We start from the raw sequence: 17586 nt of genomic DNA, 5'->3' as shown, positions 1-17586 counted from the left end.
TTATCCTTCGAAACGCAACGTCGAACTTTGCTTCTTTATTCACTTAATTCTGCCTCTAAGCCTAGCATCTTTCAATTTCTTCATTTCTTCCTCCTCCAATATCTTTCGTTGTTTTTCCAATTTCCTTCTTTTCGCAGCTGCCAATTTCTTTCTCTTACGTAATCGTGCTCGAAGATTTTTATACTCACCTAGTTCGTGTCTCACCAAATATCCTCTTATTGCTGCTTGAATAACTGTTGCGGCATGATTGAGAAGCGCTTGGTATTTAGCTTCCTCTTCTAATCTCTTTATTTCAGCTAGATAATTGTCGATAACTTCCTGTCTCTCGTCTTTCATAATATGCAAATCTTGAATTTCGAGTTTTTGTTCTTCAACTTTTACCTTTCGGACGAAAGAAAACAAACAATTAGAAACGAAAAAAATTTTGTTGAATAAAAAAGAAAAAAAAAATACCTTTAAATTGTCTATATCTCGTTGTCTTTTTTCCATCTCTTGGTCGTATTGATCGGACCATTCTAACATCTCATTCTCCATATTTTTGATATTCTCCTGATAGTAAGCACATATCTCGTCAGTAACAATTTTCTCTATGATCTGCTTCTTTTGATATTCGTCGATTTCATTTAAAAGATCTTGCTCTTCCGTTGTAATTTTCAACGAATGCTGATTAAATCTCGCATTTTCCCAGTTCTCCACGTAACCTGAGAACACGAATATTTGTTTTAAATATTATATTATCTATTGGTACAATTCAATATTTTGTAATAACGTCCTATATTATTTTATATTAAAGTTCGTTATCTTTGATGATAAGAAAAAAAGAAAAAAAAAGAAAAAACGGATAATTTGTTTTATAATAATATATTTATGTCACGTGATTATATCATGAAATTATATTTTATAAATAAAGAATTTCTGTAGCAAAGATAGTTTTTTAAAGACTATTTTTTTATAAAATGATATATATATAGTATATATAAATTTAAAAATGTGTTAACAAAGATATTGTCTTCTTTTTATTTCTTTTTATTTGTGATAAAGTTGGATTATACCGATATATTTTAATCGATATACTGTATTTAAAATAAAATGAAGTCAAGCGCGTGCGTGCGTGGAAGAAACTACGTACCCATTTTCAATGCGACTTCGTAGATAGTATCATCGATTTTCGCTTTTGTCATTTGAGCCGATTTCAACAACTGTCTCTTCTCACGTTCCTGCTTGCTCGTTTCGTCCTTGATCAATTGTCGTAATTGATTAACTTGATTTTCCCAGAACGTACAAGTTTTATCAAGATTATTCTCGTCCTCCAACATCCTCATAATATCATTGACCTCCTCTTCGAGGACGTTGAATTTTCGATAATGTTTGATTTCATCGAGAGTCATCTTTAAAATCTTGTGCATATAAGTTCTGAAATGTTACTCCTAACGAGATAATTTATTTAACAACGAGATATTTGAGAACATTATCTTCAAAAAGTATCGATCTTAAATATCTTTTTAAATAATTAAAGAATATCAATGGAAAACGATAAAAATAATAACGCAATTTAAATTAACATAAATATCGATGATTAATAATTAGAATAAAATAATGAAAAGTTTTCAACGTTGCACAGATGATGGATGTAATATAATCTTTCGAATAATGGATATTGTATAAAAGTTCGTTCCTTTTTACATACGTTAATAATAAAAGGAGAAAAATTCGGACACGAACCTGTCTCTCTGAAATTTTTCCGCATTCGACAACATCAATGGTGGTAAATTAGTTTCCTCCCTGATGATTATATGGGGTTCTTCCGGGCCACCGTATTTCTCGTTTATAGGTTTCGTGATATCGTCCCAACGATCATCGATCTCTGCTGGTATGGTATATCGTACGATAGCTAAATGATCTACGCATTCCTGAAGGACAGAGGCTATCGCTCTTGCTTCGTACGGTGTTAAAATTGTTATAGGAAATATGTCGAATTGCATACTCTTCACCCCTATATTTTCGGATTTCACAAAACTGTTTTCTGTTATTATCTCTTCTGTGATCACCTCTTTTATATCATCGACCTGTATATACATATCATTTTAAGAGTGTATTCGTTATATAAAGATATTTATATGAATACTTTATCGTTGGTATCGATTGTTTCCGTTTCCGTTTCTATTAAAGTTGGCGGCAATGGAAATATACTAGGTCTAGGATAGAGAAAGCCTCCCCGCTTTTTATGTATTATGAATTCTTCTCCTTGTAAAAGCTTTTTGGATTTAATATCAACAATGGTGGCTATTTCTATTCCTTCGTCTATTTCTTCTTCTTTTTCTTCTTTTATCTTTTTTTGTATATCTTTTTGCACCTAAACATTGATTTCTTATCGGATTTGTAAGAATTTTTTATACATAAAATGTAAAATATGTTATATATATATATATATATATATATATATATAAGGTGTATAAGTTTAGTATTTGTCTAAGAATTAATATTTTTTATATCATTCTTACCATGCTTTCTAAATCGAGCTTTGAAATTTTTTCTAAATTCATAGCCAAAGATAGTGCGCTTTTTTTCGTCACAATATCAGTAGCAGTTTCCTCCGTAGATCTTGCACGAACTTTGATTACATGTCTTTGGCTTTGATCTCGTACAATCGATGAGATCATAGCCAGTGCATTTTCCTGCTGGAGTTTCCGCAGATTTTGTTTTGTGTTCGTTTTTAATTCCTCTTCCATGTTTCATATATATACGTAATTTTTTTGGAATTTGATTTTGACGGTATGCAATATTTAGGAATTAAAGGAGGTTATTTAATGTTATAAAAAATATCGATCCTTTACTGTTTTTGCTTTGCAATGAGTGGAAATTAAAAGATTTACACATAGATAAATGTCTGTTTGAAAGTTGTATTTTATTCTGATTTTATTATCATTCGTTTTCGTTCATCTATTGAATAATGTTCAATGAACATTTTGATTTTTTGTTCTTTCGTTTTTTTTATCTAATCCTTTTTGTTTGATTTTTATACAAGATCAATCGTTGTGAAGTAAAATACATTTACAAAAATTTTAAAGAAATACTATATCATTTATAATATCTTCTATTATAATTAATTAACTTTTAGATATGTTTTTGAATGGTTTTTTCTTCGATATGATCTTTATAAAAATAAACAATAAATCCAATCTAAATCATCGGCATAAACTCGTAAAGTTATTATAAATTTTTTTGTATAATATAACGAGAATGTAAATACTTTTTTCTGTGTATATATATTTATATATGTATGTATATACTATATCTCTCTTTTTTTTTTGAACAATCACCATCGATTAAAATTCTATCTTTGACTACGATATATTTGTACTTGAACGAATTCTACTATTTTTTTTCTCTTTTTTTTTTTTTGATTTCTCTCAACAATTTTAGCAACTTTAATCACAATAAAACAAATATATCTCTCGTTATAGAGGTATTTAGACAAACATTTGGCATTGTTAGATAAATGCACACATTTATGTATATTTCATTTCAATAATTATAGCGCTACGAATGAGGATTATTCACGTGCATATAACAGTTTGCTAAAACTCTATTAGATTTATATATATATATATATATATATATATATATATATATATATAAACATAACAGTAATATAGATAATCTCTTTGTAATACTATTACATATATTGACATATGTCACAGGCTCATCTATATATATATATATATTTATATATAAATTCGATGTAGATGATCTTTTAATCACGAGAATTCAATTAACGTTATCCCACAATTCGACAAGTGATTTAATTAAAAAACCATTTATCAATCTTTCCGTCGAATCAAACTTTAACTTGATTAACTATAGATATTCATTTAAATATATCGAGTGAAACTCGAGAATATTTCTTTTCTTTCGATTATTTAACTGTAAATTATAAGAGGAAGAATTTTCATGAAGTACAAGTCATTCACATAGAAAAGAAAAGAATAAAAAAATATATGTATATATATACATATATATCTTCCTATTTCTGTCTCTCTTTCTACACACACATATACACATATACACGCATATATATATATATATATATATACAGAGAGAGAGAGAGAGAGAGAGAGAGAGAGAGAGAGAGAGAGAGAGAGAGAGAGAGAGAGAGAGAGAGAGAGAAAGAGAGAAAACGGAAGCATTTACAAATTCGAATTATTTACACGAAGTAACTCGTGTATTCGTGAGGCATGACACCTCTTCTCGGATAAAACGTGTGACTCGTCGAGTATTCTAAAAGATTCGTGATCGAACTCATGTAAACATCCGCGAACCTAAAAAGTCTTCTTGAGAAGTAGGTCGGATTGTGATACGTCCTGAAGACCGAGCCGAACTGTTTATTGAATACACACTTTATTTCATTTCTCAGTCGATCGCGTTCCTCCATCCATTGGTTAAGCTCGTCCTGAACTTCTGGACCTTCGTAATCTTGATGTTCCTCTATTAGACCGGTCAACATTTGAAGCCAGTTCGCGTTCTGTTTGAATTTTGGATGATTTAGTGTTTCAATTTCGTGCTGCAAATTAAAACAGATTGATGAATATATGTGACGATATCAATTATATACAGAAACCAAATTGGACATTTATGTTTTTACTTTGCAACATATAAATTTCTAATTTAACATGTCGCAACATTTAAGTTTTTAATTAAATAATAAGAATACATATTCTTTTGGAAATCGTTATTTATCTTATATACAATTTCGAAGAAAAAAATAAGAATATATATCGTTTGCATGGAGATATAAAATTCAGAAACGCATACTAAATGTTCTTTTCTTCGTTATAAAGTATATATCATATTTACAGTTAATTCCTTAATTATTGCACCGGTTCTCCAACCATGTTCCAGAGTTACGTCCGCCAGGTCGCTATACGGGTGATCACCAAAATACAACACTTGATGTCCTCGCCATCCTGTCATATCTTGCAGCTGCTTGACCGTACCCTATTATATTGGAAAGAAAAACATTTTATTTTCGTACGAAATTAAATTCTACTTGAACGTATTACACAATATAAAATCACTTACTTCTAGGTATATGACACCTTTTTGTAATTTGGTTACGCGATCCCAGAGTTGAGTCTTGTTCACTTCATCGTAAATTCGTAATGGCCGTGATTCCTCCGTGAAGAATCTTGGCTTTCTCGCTTGCACGATCACCACGTCGAAATAATCCTTCCAATTATCGCCAACCAAAAATTTCATACCTATGTCACTGCAAAAAGTATGATTTAATTTTTAACGACGAGAACCATAATGAAATATAATATTTAATTTTGTAATTAATATTTATTAAAGAGTATAATAGTTATTTACACGAAATGAAATGGACTGTTCGTCACTAAGAACATATTTTTCTTAGCATTTTTGAGCCTCTCAAAGAACCTCCTCAAATCTTTGTTCTGTTCCAGATATTCGGTTACGTTTTCCGTTACCATGCCGTGCATTATGGGATGACAATTTTTCACGGAATTCTGTATGTAGGATAATGATCCTTTAGTTTCACAAGGCACCATTACGTTCGAAGTAATTTCTTTCCCTCGTTTTATGTTTTACGAGTGTACCTTACCTTAACATCTCGGAAAAGTATTTCCGGATGATAATCGATATGATTCCTTAAAAAGTATTCCGTGACGTTGCATAATAGACTCATTTCCGGTACAGAAAATAGATCTGCCAGTTGGACCATTTTTGTTCGATGCAAATCATCCTTTCGATCAAAAAGAAATTTTTTTTTGTTTCAATGGATAAATTTAAGATAATATTCGATTACAAATTCATTTACCTTATTCTATCTCAATCCCATAAGGAACCATCGAAAAAGCATACAAATATAAAATTTACCTTTAATTATACCATTATACCATGAATGAAATTAATTTTATTAAAATGGTTCTTGTAAAAAAGCAGTTAATAAATGAGAGTTAATATGATCGTTGAGATTTGAAAATTTATAGAGAGAGATAGATATTTACTTACATACCAGAGGAACGAAACTTACGAGAAAATGTGAGGGAGTACGAGCGATTTTATAGAAAAGAAAATATAGATAAGAAGCGATAAAGATTAATGAGCTTTCAATAAATAACCTGTGAGTGTTTGTTTGGTGCTTCTACGTAAGCTATTGGAATTATCCTGTTCTTGTAGAGCCTGAGAACATCTTCGTTGGGCAACGGATGTAGACCTCGATAAACAGTACCAAACTGAATTTGTAGGAAACTATCAAGTTTCAACAATAGACCCTTCTCGATATCATAATGAAGTCCACGGACAGCAAAATCCTCTTTGTATTCGAGTTCACTGATGCCTTCTGGATACTTGACAATTATAACGTTTTTGTTAACTCTCTATATTACTTGAAATTTAATTTTTGTTCTGTTTTTTTTTTTTTTAAATATAAATATACCTTGTATTTTTGTATTAACATATCTCGTCCTAAGTTATAAAGTAGATAATCCATCGAGGGTTTGTAACAAGCGAGAGTGTAGTCATAATCGAATCCATAGACTTTAACTTCCTCTAGGTCGAGCTCGTTGCAAGCGAAAACACCTTTATGATTGACATCTGGTGGAAGTTTCTTTGCTGTGTAATTAAATTTATATATATATAGATAACAATAGATAATAATTTTCTTTTTTTCATCTTTTTTTTATTTCCGTTTTTATTTATTTATTAATTTTTTTTTTTAATAAAAAACGTATATCAAAAGATTGAAACATTTTACTTCGTTTCGTTCTTTTATTATAGAGATTTACAATTTTTATACAAGGAAAAAACAACGTGTATTGTAAATAACTCGTTCAACAAATTTTTACTCTATAGAATTTATACGCGTGTTTACAGTTTATAGACATAATATGCAAGTTATATTGTAATAAAAAAGTTTCCTTTGTTTAATACTTATAGCTACGTATACAACTTGCATATTATATCTGTCGTAGAAATAATATTGTGTACTGGAAAACTTGAAAATAATTCTCTTTGCTCGACGTGGCACGTTGCTTACGGTGGGCCAGAATCACGATCCAGGCCACCGGGTCCATAATGTAATTTGACATTATTACGGAACGCGCACTGACTAAATAAAGAAAGCGCGCCCATCTCGCCTTCGTATTTCTCCTTTACCTGTTATTTCATTTTTTTCTTCTTTATATCCACGCACGACTCAAGTGTAAAAGAAGAAAGAAACGAAAAGAAAAGAAAAGAAAAAGAAAAGGAAAGAAAAGAAACGTGGCTCGATATCGAGCCGGATCATCAAGGTGCTTATCTCGTAATATAAACCATACAATTTTGAGATGAAGGTCATACGGATGTTGATGTAAAAAATTTAATCATCTTTCTCCTATGCATTTCTAGATCCTTTATGAGTTTCCATGACGATCGAGGAAAGATCCAACGAGATTAATTTTTGTATTAGCAATTATATCAAAATATATGCTATGTTATTTAGTGAGATTTCACGAGTCTGATGTAAATATAAAGTTACACGATGAAACTCGGAGGCCCAGATAATATTAATGTAAGTTCTTTTAATTAAGTAATTGCACCCGAACGAATCTTGTCAACACTACACGCAACGTGTAATTCGTATACATATATAGGTACATATACCCCGCATATCCGTTAAATTACGAGGGGTCTGCTTCGATGGTATAGTATTATATGCCACTAACGAGTATATACAATCCCTTCGCAAACGAGAATATAATTTATGAGAATCACTAACAATTGTTTCTCTCCGCTAGATTAATACTCGGTTATATGTTATAATTTTCATTTTGAAATAAGATCTCAAAGTTTTCCCTCAAATACGCTTGATATCGTAATTTTCGCCGTTCCATTTAACCCTTTGAAGTCGTATGTCAACCCGAAGGCGACAATACAAATTTGTTATAAAGCTCATATGTTACTTATGAGGTAACGACAATGATCATTAGTTCTGTTGTGGCATATTTTTCAGTCGATCATTTTTATTTATTAAATTAGCATCGTTATATCAAAACAGACAACATATAATAATTATCTTTCCGTTTTTCTTTTATACGCCAAATCCAGATGCAACAACGTCGAAAGAAAAAATCTATTCAAACGACTTTAAGAACAAAGAACAGATGTTATCTTTCGAGTTCGCCGCGAAAAGTTTAACGTAATCTGATTGGTTACGTTACAGTAGTTAAGAGATCACACGCGCATGCGCAATAGCGTATACGTACGAAAAGGAAAAGTGGCGCCTTAGTGAGCGCGCGATTGGCGCCATAGTCGCGTGGCAACTAGGCAAGGGGAAGGTTAGGTTAAGCAAGATGGCGGCGAAATAGTAATGCGACGATATACTCACACTTGCACTTCTCCAACATCTTCAGGTAATTTCCGCGCATGTCATGTCGAGTAATTTGGCCACGATTGATCGCACGATCACCGATCGATCGGATTTTTTTTTCGACATCTATGTGACAACGTAAAAGAATACGAGATAAATTATTCGACGTGGTAGAGCACGTAACACGGGACGACGTCGCGACACCGCCGACGACGATCCTCGCGTGCAGCATCACGAGCAACTACTATTGGCGGATGAGTCGCGAACTCGAACGCGACGTCGCGAATCTATTGGCGCCTAGCGCCCCGCTAGCTTCGAATTTCTTTTTCTCCTTAATCTTTTTCCTTCTCTTTTTATTCTTCCTCTTCCTCTTCTTCGTCTTCTTCTTCCTCTTTCTCCTCTTCCTCTTCGTCTTCGTTGTCCTTAACCTCGAAACCTAAAAAAGTATTCCCATCTATAATTTCTATATAAGAATGAAATATTTCATTATCAATCGAAATCGACTTTTTATTTCAATTTATTTTTTCAATTTTTTTAAATCGATTTATTTTTTTCCTAATCAATTATCTAATTATATATCATTATATTTTAGGTTTAAGAATTAAAAAAGTTCTTTACTATTCTATTTTTTCACTTTTGTATATGTTTATGTAACTATAAAGATTGTGCATACACGTACACGCACACACACATGTATATGTATATATTTAGAAAGAAAGATTGTAGATAACGATATATCGTAATAGGCTTTAAACAAGTATTCAATTTCGATGAAGAATGTTGATAAGTATGTAAATGAATCCGTACGATCGTTAATTTTTCTTTAAGAGAATCTTAATTCTTTCTTTCTCTATCGTTGTTAGATAATAAATAAAAATCAGAAGATCGATCGGAGATCAAAGGATTAAAGCTCTTTAGCATGACGCAGTTTTTGTTTGGCCATCTCGAGTTACGTGGAAAGTTCGCAAACGTTTATTCATTTTTTTAAACGAATCTGTCAGTTTTTTCAATAACAATCAACAAGGATTGATTAATTCAAACGATCGAGTTCTACAAGTTGCAATTGATTTAACAGTATATAAATTTTCACGTACGTAACGACATCAAAATTTTTGGTCGATTACCAGATCGAATTTGAAGGTGAATGCGATGATAGAAGAAGGTCAATGAGTTGTTTATACGAAGAAGGTGTTTATACAGGATGTATATATATATATATAGAGAGAGAGAGAGGGATGATAGGAGGGAGGTGTTGAAGTAAAGCGCGTTACGTGACCTTGTTGCGATATACTTGATCTAATTCGTGTAGGCTCATTATGCTACACACGTTACGCAATTCTCTGGGCGTCATAGATCATGTTATAATACGTAGACATCGTACTGGTAACCGCAGTATCGCATGCGTCTCGGTTGCGATCACGTGCACGCGAAGTTTCCAATACAGTTTCGATTTGACCAAATTGTTTTTTCTTCTTTCTTTTTTCCTCTTTGTTTTTTCTTTTTTCTTTTTTGATTTTTCTTATTTTTCCTATCTCCCATGTGTGTAACATCTTTATCTAGAGATTAAATTCCAACGAACGCTATCTTTATGTTTGTATTGAAATCTTTTTTTATCAGTTCTTTTTTCTCTCTGCTTTTATTTTTCTCTTTTTTTACTTTTTTTTTTTTTTACGAAAGAAATAATGGTAAAAGAGAATAGGAAGTCGCGTGCACGTTCACTTTCGTTTGCGACTATCGTTGCTAACTCCCTGCACATTGTATCTCACGGAAGATGTGAATTGAAATCTTTATTTTCTGTTCTTTTTTATTTCTTTATTTTTCTTTCTCTTTTCTTTTTCTTGTTTTCTTCTTCTCTCTCGCGGACACGAGACGCACGGCTCCGTTTATAAACGCGAGACTCACGTAATCGTTGAACAAACGCCAGTTGAGAGCCCTCCTGCGCTCGTCGATTCACCAACTGCCGTTCAAGAGTTCGTTCCTGACTCTGCCTCCTTCCGAACATCCCTCTCTTTCTCTCTCCCTCCCATCCTCTAACGTGCGACCTTTCTCTCTCGATGGGTTACAATCACTTCTCTCTCTTTCTCTCTTCCTCTCCCTCTCTCTCTCTCTCTCTCTTTCTCTCTTAACTTGTCTCCTTCGGAGAAGACACAGGCTATTTATATCTCTCGTTCTTCCGATCTTCAAATTCCGAAATACCTGGCCCTGACTTTGAAGCGCGATAAATGCTCGCCTACAATCGATCGCTTCTTTGACTTTATTACTATGATTTCTTCGACCTCTGGTATAGTCGTACGAGGATCGAAAAGATAATTTTAAAAATTGCGCAGAATTTGAGGAAACGTTGGACGAGTCTGGCGGTAACTAGGAAGGACGATCACATTGATGCGAATATTTCGATTTATACGATGACACTTTTATAGAATGATTTATTGTTTAACATTTTTTATAAGTAGCAACGAGGACGTTGATATATGTATTTGGAAATAATATTAACCGGATGCGATGTCATCGAGCTTCATGAAATTTTAAAGATAGTAACGCGTTTTAGGGTCAAACAAATACATTACCTATGTTATTTTAAGCACGTCCGCGCGAGAGAAAAGAAGTGCGTCGTTTGAAATATATTTACGATGGATATTTCGTTGCGAGTCTCTACGTTCGATTCCATGGCGAACTCGTGATCGCCTTTTTCACACCGATCGTGTTCAATAAGATGTACTACCTGTTACCGACAATCTCGGTCATTCCTTTCAACTTTTGGTAAATGTTACCTGAACGATCATTAGGAAGCCAACTCTATGTATACATGTACGTATCATATAATTTTCCGTTCGCTTCAACGATTATGACAATGACAACGTGGTAGCATTAATCTTGAAGCGCCTAATTGCTCGTTAACACTTAGAATCATTTGTCAGGACCATTCTCGAAAGGAATGATTTATGACCTGACGCATCATTCGTATTATGCACGCGAATGCGTTTTTCTTTTTTCTCTCTTTTTTTTTTTTTTGGTATTAAATCGTAACATTAAGCTCATCGAAATATTTCTTGAGAAAAATCGAAAAGTTAAGAAAGGTTTCTATGCCAATGATTCTTTAGCTTTCTTTTCTATTTAACAACGAACAGGAGGAAGTATAATACGAAGAAGTTGAAGAACTTGAAAAAGAAGAAGAATGGAAATGAGAAACGATCCTCGTCATCGTTCGATCGATCGATTCTGCGGTTCAGAACGCGACCGTACTTTACCATATGTAGTCATTCCGTTGCTACCAGTGGAACGCGACCCCATTACCTTAATCTTTTACCGGTTGTCGGTCGTCGTACTTCGCGTGAATTTGTTTTTGATTGGAGCGTATCTACGACCAGTCGATTATACGATTTTCACTGTCGTCCAAACGTATACCTTTTTTGTCGTATCGCCAACTTTTCGTTTTTATTATTTTTTTTCCTCGAGCAATACAAAATTCTTATATGTCGGATCAAATCTAATTGAATGAAGAGATTGAAATTTATGATTATTAACTGTAATTGATAATAGCCAATAATTTGATCGTTATTTGGATTAATATTTAAGTAGAAGAAAGTTCTAAGAAAAGCAAACTTTAAGTAGAACTTTTTAAGAAATAAATGATATGTATTTCGAAGAATCGATCGGTACAATGCAAAATACGCTGTTTTTGTATTGGACAAAAAAAAAAAAGAAAGAATAACAAAAAGAAAAGAATAAAAAAAAAAGGAACACATTTTGTAGAAAGCAAAGATTCCATCCTTCCGGTGATTTCGAACGTTCTTAATCGATCACTCGCTTTTACTTCGACAATCCAACAAAATATTCTTCCTTTTGTTTCCTATTAGACGAGCAATTAATTGTCTCGAGTGTGCAGGTGCGATCCGTCCCTCTTCTATATCAAAAGAAGTCGTCACTGGCGGATCTAGAACGCGATGATCGTAAGAAAAATGGACCTAGATGTTTCGCCCCGATCCTGACCGGTTTCTTCGACGTCCAAAGCGGTGCGCAGACGCGATCGAATCCTCTTAATCGTGAACGAAACTCGCACATTGTATTCTACCTGCTACATACGCAAAACTTGCTACGATGATATCGCGTTATCGTCTTGTATGACAATAGAAATCAACATGGAGGAATCTTGTGTGCTACTTCAAAGTAAGAATCTTAAAACGGTACGGACAGATGGATGCGGTAACGATGGAGAATCGCTAATTAACGTTTATCTCACACCTCTCTCTTTCTCTCTCAAACTCATACATAGCTAAACATATACGAATGTATATATGCATGTGTGTGTGTGTATATATATATATAGACACACAAACACGTTGATTTCATGATGCTCGATAAAGCAACTCTAACGGTATACGAGAATTTTTATCGTTTTTTTTATGATTCAAAATACTATCGAAATTCTCGTCTACCTGTTTGACATCACGTTCAATGGATTTATCACCATTATTGGTATTAAATTTGTATATAACTAGAGTGGATATGATTGAAAACGATCGTACGATACGACGAGTCCATCAAACGCGAATGTGAATTGTTAGTGTTAAATATTCATTTTTTTCCTGATAATATCTAATGTTAATATCATTATGATCGAAGTATAAATATTCACACATTTCAGTTTAGATCTCTGTTCCAAGTGTTGTTCCGAGTATTATAATTTAAATCGAATATCGTATATATGTGAAAATTTAAATGTACATACATAGATAAATTTCGATCTTAATTCGATTCATCGAACCATCATAACACAAATTTTTTAATATCATAAATTACGGAGACGGAAGATTTAATTGAAATGCATTAATCCATCTTTAATATATACTGACAATGAGATAGATTAAATTTGGATTTATCGATAGGTCGACATACATATATATTCTTGTTTATTTATATTTCTGATGTGTTATAAAGAGAATGTGAAAATTTGGAAGGAGTGTGATTTTACGACGAGCACATGTCGACATCGTCGATCGTAAGGCTCGTGAATGTCAGGGAGACAGAAGAACGCAGATCGCTAGAGGCAGTGTTCCGCTGACCTACTCCACGATTATCACTCACTACAGTCGATCGCGTCGTTGTACGGCGACTGCAGGTGCGTGTGCGTTAACTAGCCTTACCAACTATATGTGTATATATGTATATATATATGTATGTATGTATGTATGTATGTATGTAGGTATGATATGTATGTACATATGTTTGTTGTATGTATTTATGTATTTATGTATGTATGCGTGTATGTTTGTATGTTGTATGTATATATGTATGTATGTATCTATGTATGTATATATGTATGTATGTACGTGTACCATGCTCAGAGAAAAGGAGGACGCACTCCGCGGGGACGTAATCAAATAAACGGAGCCGTTTTATTCAGCCATCGTTGAATCCTCTCCTTCCTCATTCTCTTCATTCTCATATTTCGACGCGATCCAGGAATACGTACTCCACGTACATAATAATAAGTACTTACTTTAGCACGATTAACACGATAAAATCCAATAAACACGTCATTTAATAATCACACTTTTCCAAGAATGTATATAGATATATGCGATTGATATCACTCTGCTGATTAAAATTAACAATCAAAACAATTTCTTGGCAATTATTCGTATAGTTGAAAGTTTTAAAATTTAATCGATATATCCTTTAAAACTTGACAACAATTTTTATTTTAATATTATGAGATACATGTACAATAATTGTTTATTTAGTAACGTATGTGAAAGATTCTAGGAATTATGAATCATACAGTATACACAATGTATGTATTGTTTAATAATGTAAATACGAGATGAACAAGATGAGACGTGTTTATTCTGTAACTAACAACAAGCCTATGAGAAGAAGAACGAAGGTCGATGTTTTTGTTAAACATAGTGCCAATATTATTTTGGTAACTACGTTCGAGGATACATTCTTTGATTAGATCTCAGCGGAGAAGGTTGTAGCTGTTATTAATCAATTTCAACGATGCGTAGTATTCTTAAACTTCGTTTCGTGGAGAAAGTATGGCGGATTGCTTCTCGACGATTCATCGCCAAGCTTGATGGAGTACGAAACATGGAGTAAGTTTATTATTAATTATTATTCATCATCATTCATCTCTCTTTCTTTCTTTTTTCTCTTTCTTTCTCTTTCTCTTTATTTTTCATTTTTCTTTTTGGTCTCTTTCCTTCTCGTCATGTCGGATACTCTCCTTTTTTTCTTTTCTTTCCGACCGAGCATCAAGTCGTGCAAATGTCGCAGGTTCGTCGTGCGGTCTCGTAACCTTGTTGGGATAACAGCGTTCGATTCCAAGATCTCTTCTCGACGACTTTCTATAAGACAAAAAGTAGTCCCATTCGGTTATACAGAAAATTCGGCGATCACTTTTTGCCATATCTTTCCATACGACATGACGAGTAGGTACATCCTCTCTGACTTCGTCTACTTTCTATTCTATTTTCTCTCTTTCTCTCTCTCTCCTCTCTCTCTCTCTCTCTCTCTCTCTCTCTTTCTTTTCATCTTTCTCTTTATTCATGCTATTAAATTTATTTCGTTTTCTTATTATTTTAGTATTCAATAATCATAGTCAATTATGTTTCGTACTCGGTTATTTTCTTCTTCGCTTTAATCAATTACTATCTACGTATTTATTATTCTGAATTAATCGAACGTTCTTTCCATTTCTTAAGAGCGTTCATAATTAATTTTATCTTTTAGCGGTTAAAGAAAATCATTAAAGTTCGTTCGTGGGAATGATTATTAAATTGAATTATATATGTATCTATCTTATTATAAAATCGTCAAGGGGATCTGCGAAAGAATTCGTTTGATTTTTTCTATTTTACACGGACGTAATAAGATCGATAAGTATTATAAAATGAAATCGGAATGAAGGTCAAGGTGATTAAATCGTATTTATATTCTTCGTAGTTAGTTTGGAATTCGTTTGAAAGCTGTGACGTAGTCCGTAGAAGACGATCTAACAGCTTCTACTAAAAAATCTAAGAGAGACCTTGACCTAGAGAAAGAGAGGAGTATCCACGTGTGATAGTAGTGGGGCGCACCTTCATGGCAATGTCCTTTGAAAAAACGAATTTGTATTACTAATCTAATCGGCCTATCGTATCTTCTTTTTTTATTTTTACGTTTAGAAATACGATGATTTATGGAATGTTAGCTACCGATCGACTATGTTTTATCAGCTAACATAAAGAATACCAATGACGTAAGACTCTTCCATTTAAGTGCCATTACTTCGCTCTCTAATCCTTTTTTGTATCGTAATATGTAAGCATCCATATCCGAAGATTCACAGAGGGTAAAGTGAATTTACCTGGTCGAAGAAAGTTTTCTGACGATTTTTTGCCGATGCAATTTTACGATGATGTTCCATTAAATTTTATGCGATATCTGTATATAAAAATTTTATATATATGTGTGTTTGTGTGTGTGTGTAAATATATATATATATTTATATTTATATACATATATAGATCGATGTGTTGATAATATTCGGATAATTGAATCATGCGACAGTTAAATGATGATAGAAGTTGAATGAAAAGTGAAGTTAAGTGAAATAAAAAGAAAAGGAAAATACCATATACCTAATCGATGTCAATACAATGGAACAAAATTAAACATAAGTATTAGGTGTAAAAGTTTTATCGAATATGGGAATGAAAAAATAAAATAGTTAAATTAATGGTTAGAAGATGTTAATATTTCCAATATTTAATATGATAAATCGATCTAATTAATCTGTCATTCATTACATTATCATTCCTATATTCATTCCAGATACTTCTATATTTCTAATCAGACATTTTCTAACAGTCTTATATATTTAAATATTCTTGAAATACTCTTTACTTAGAAATAAAATATACTTTCACGATGATAAAGTAATTTTGCGTTAAAAAAAAAAAAAAAATTATAATAATTGCGAGAAAAATTCTATGGGAAATGAAAACGAGACTTTAGGCCTATGATTATGAAATGTAAAAACTAATTGTAAGTAGTCGCGATTTAAAAGTAAAAGAAAGGTAATAAGAAAGGTATAAAGAGAATGATAGAAAGAAAGAAAAAGATAAAGAAGAAGAAGGAGGAGAAGGAAGAGAAGGAAGAGGAGAAGGAGGAGGAGGAAAAGGAGGAAGAGGAAGGTCGTAGAATCAAGCGATACTCGTGATTCTCAGCACCTCTTCGACTCACGAACGGTGCTCACGAGGAGAAAGTTTCGAAGGCAGGAAGTGAAGTAGGCCACGACTTTGACCGCTCACAAGGTCCATACTCCCGCGGCATGACGGCGAGGAAGGCATGCCACTTTGTGGGAGCTGCTCTTGTGTTCGCGCTCGCGCGCACGTGCGTGTCCACCGATCTGATCATTTATGTTCTCTTATGGTATGTGCCCACCGTGAATAAGATGCTCGCTTCGATGAACCTTACGATGTAGTATGTATGTATACATAGGCAAGTACGTATGTACTCTCTTCCTTTCTCGTCCTTTTTTAATTCTTTTTTCCGACTCTTTCATATAACTCTTTTCTTATCCTTTCTTTTTATTGTCGTTATATTTCTCTTTTTCATCTTATATTTATCAAAATATTCGAAGAGAGAAAAAGGAAGAATTTTTATCTTTAATAAATTTTATTTGGTTATTTATATAGGTTTTTTTTTAGAAGAAAATATATGTAGTATATGATTAGATTATATATTTTTTTTTTGATTATGCATATTTAATATCTGATAATATATTATGCGTATTGTTCTTCGATGTTGCATATTTACAGGGAATATAATGTTACAATAGGATTAGATGAAATAACTCTTAATATATATTTCTTTCGATTTTCTTCTACTTCTCTCGTTTGAAAGCAAAGCGAGTCGTGAAGTTACTGTACTCGTTTCGAAAACGACGTTAATGCGATTCGCGTGTGTGTGCCTGAAGGCATGGTGTGTTATGGAAATCCTCGCGTGTCACTCCTCCTCCGGATCGTAGAAAAGAGGAAAAATGCTACTTTCCTCTTCCTTCGTCCATTAACGGTCATCGTGCATGCGTGCGTGCGTGCTCGCTCATTGCTGCACGTGTACTTATGTGATGTCGTCCCGTTAAAAGAAAGAAATGATCAATCGATCGGACGATTTTTTTTTTTTGATTTAATAACGAATAAATACGTAATTACGCTATTAATGATTATACT

General features: G+C 33.0%; 3 protein-coding genes across 7 annotated transcripts in view; 1 reads left to right on the top strand and 2 right to left on the bottom strand.

The window, feature by feature from the left end:
- Positions 1-39: 39 nt before the first annotated feature.
- Positions 40-2365, bottom strand: LOC127065275 (trichohyalin-like). Its single transcript, XM_050997375.1, has 4 exons — positions 1723-2365; positions 1130-1413; positions 454-701; positions 40-381 (listed from the first exon to the last, which is right to left on the bottom strand). Exons 1-4 carry the CDS (start codon positions 2076-2078, stop codon positions 40-42), a joined length of 1230 nt encoding a protein of 409 aa, XP_050853332.1. The 5' UTR covers positions 2079-2365.
- A 521-nt stretch (positions 2366-2886) lies between these two features.
- On the bottom strand, positions 2887-10408 carry LOC127065273 (5'-nucleotidase domain-containing protein 3). 3 transcript variants are annotated; one of them, XM_050997372.1, is made up of 9 exons: positions 10271-10408; positions 8387-8804; positions 6458-6633; positions 6141-6368; positions 5621-5761; positions 5368-5525; positions 5080-5266; positions 4855-4995; positions 2887-4561 (listed from the first exon to the last, which is right to left on the bottom strand). In XM_050997372.1, exons 2-9 carry the CDS (start codon positions 8598-8600, stop codon positions 4205-4207), a joined length of 1602 nt encoding a protein of 533 aa, XP_050853329.1. In that variant the 5' UTR covers positions 8601-8804; positions 10271-10408; the 3' UTR covers positions 2887-4204. The 3 variants fall into 3 exon arrangements, with proteins under 3 accessions (XP_050853329.1, XP_050853328.1, XP_050853330.1); XM_050997371.1 differs by lacking the exon at positions 10271-10408 and adding an exon at positions 9463-10054; XM_050997373.1 differs by lacking the exon at positions 10271-10408 and adding an exon at positions 9645-10054.
- Positions 10409-10522: 114 nt separating this feature from the next.
- Positions 10523-17586, top strand: part of LOC127065272 (cuticlin-4) — a 40458-nt gene continuing 33394 nt past the window's right edge. For 2 of the 3 annotated variants that reach the window (XM_050997366.1, XM_050997365.1), the window contains exon 1: positions 10523-14466. The gene's annotated coding sequence lies outside the window, so the exon portion shown is untranslated. The remainder of the gene's footprint in view (positions 14467-17586) is intronic. The other variant, XM_050997368.1, reaches the window with a different exon arrangement.

The sequence above is a fragment of the Vespula vulgaris genome, chromosome 7 (genome assembly GCF_905475345.1).
Source record: "Vespula vulgaris chromosome 7, iyVesVulg1.1, whole genome shotgun sequence".
Taxonomy (NCBI): Eukaryota; Metazoa; Arthropoda; class Insecta; order Hymenoptera; family Vespidae; genus Vespula; species Vespula vulgaris.
This window is presented reverse-complemented; position numbering and strand designations above follow the sequence as displayed.

Coding starts and splice junctions, on each gene's coding strand:
- LOC127065275 (XM_050997375.1), bottom strand. CDS start 2,078: ATGTATATACAGGTCGATGATATAAAAGAGGTGATCACAGAAGAGATA. Junction 1,414..1,722: donor GAAAAATTTCAGAGAGACAG/GTTCGTGTCCGA, acceptor GTAACATTTCAG/AACTTATATGCACAAGATTT. Junction 702..1,129: donor CGAAGTCGCATTGAAAATGG/GTACGTAGTTTC, acceptor TCGTGTTCTCAG/GTTACGTGGAGAACTGGGAA.
- LOC127065273 (XM_050997372.1), bottom strand. CDS start 8,600: ATGCTGCACGCGAGGATCGTCGTCGGCGGTGTCGCGACGTCGTCCCGT. Junction 5,526..5,620: donor TACTTTTCCGAGATGTTAAG/GTAAGGTACACT, acceptor TCCTACATACAG/AATTCCGTGAAAAATTGTCA. Junction 4,562..4,854: donor CAATAATTAAGGAATTAACT/GTAAATATGATA, acceptor TTTAATTTGCAG/CACGAAATTGAAACACTAAA.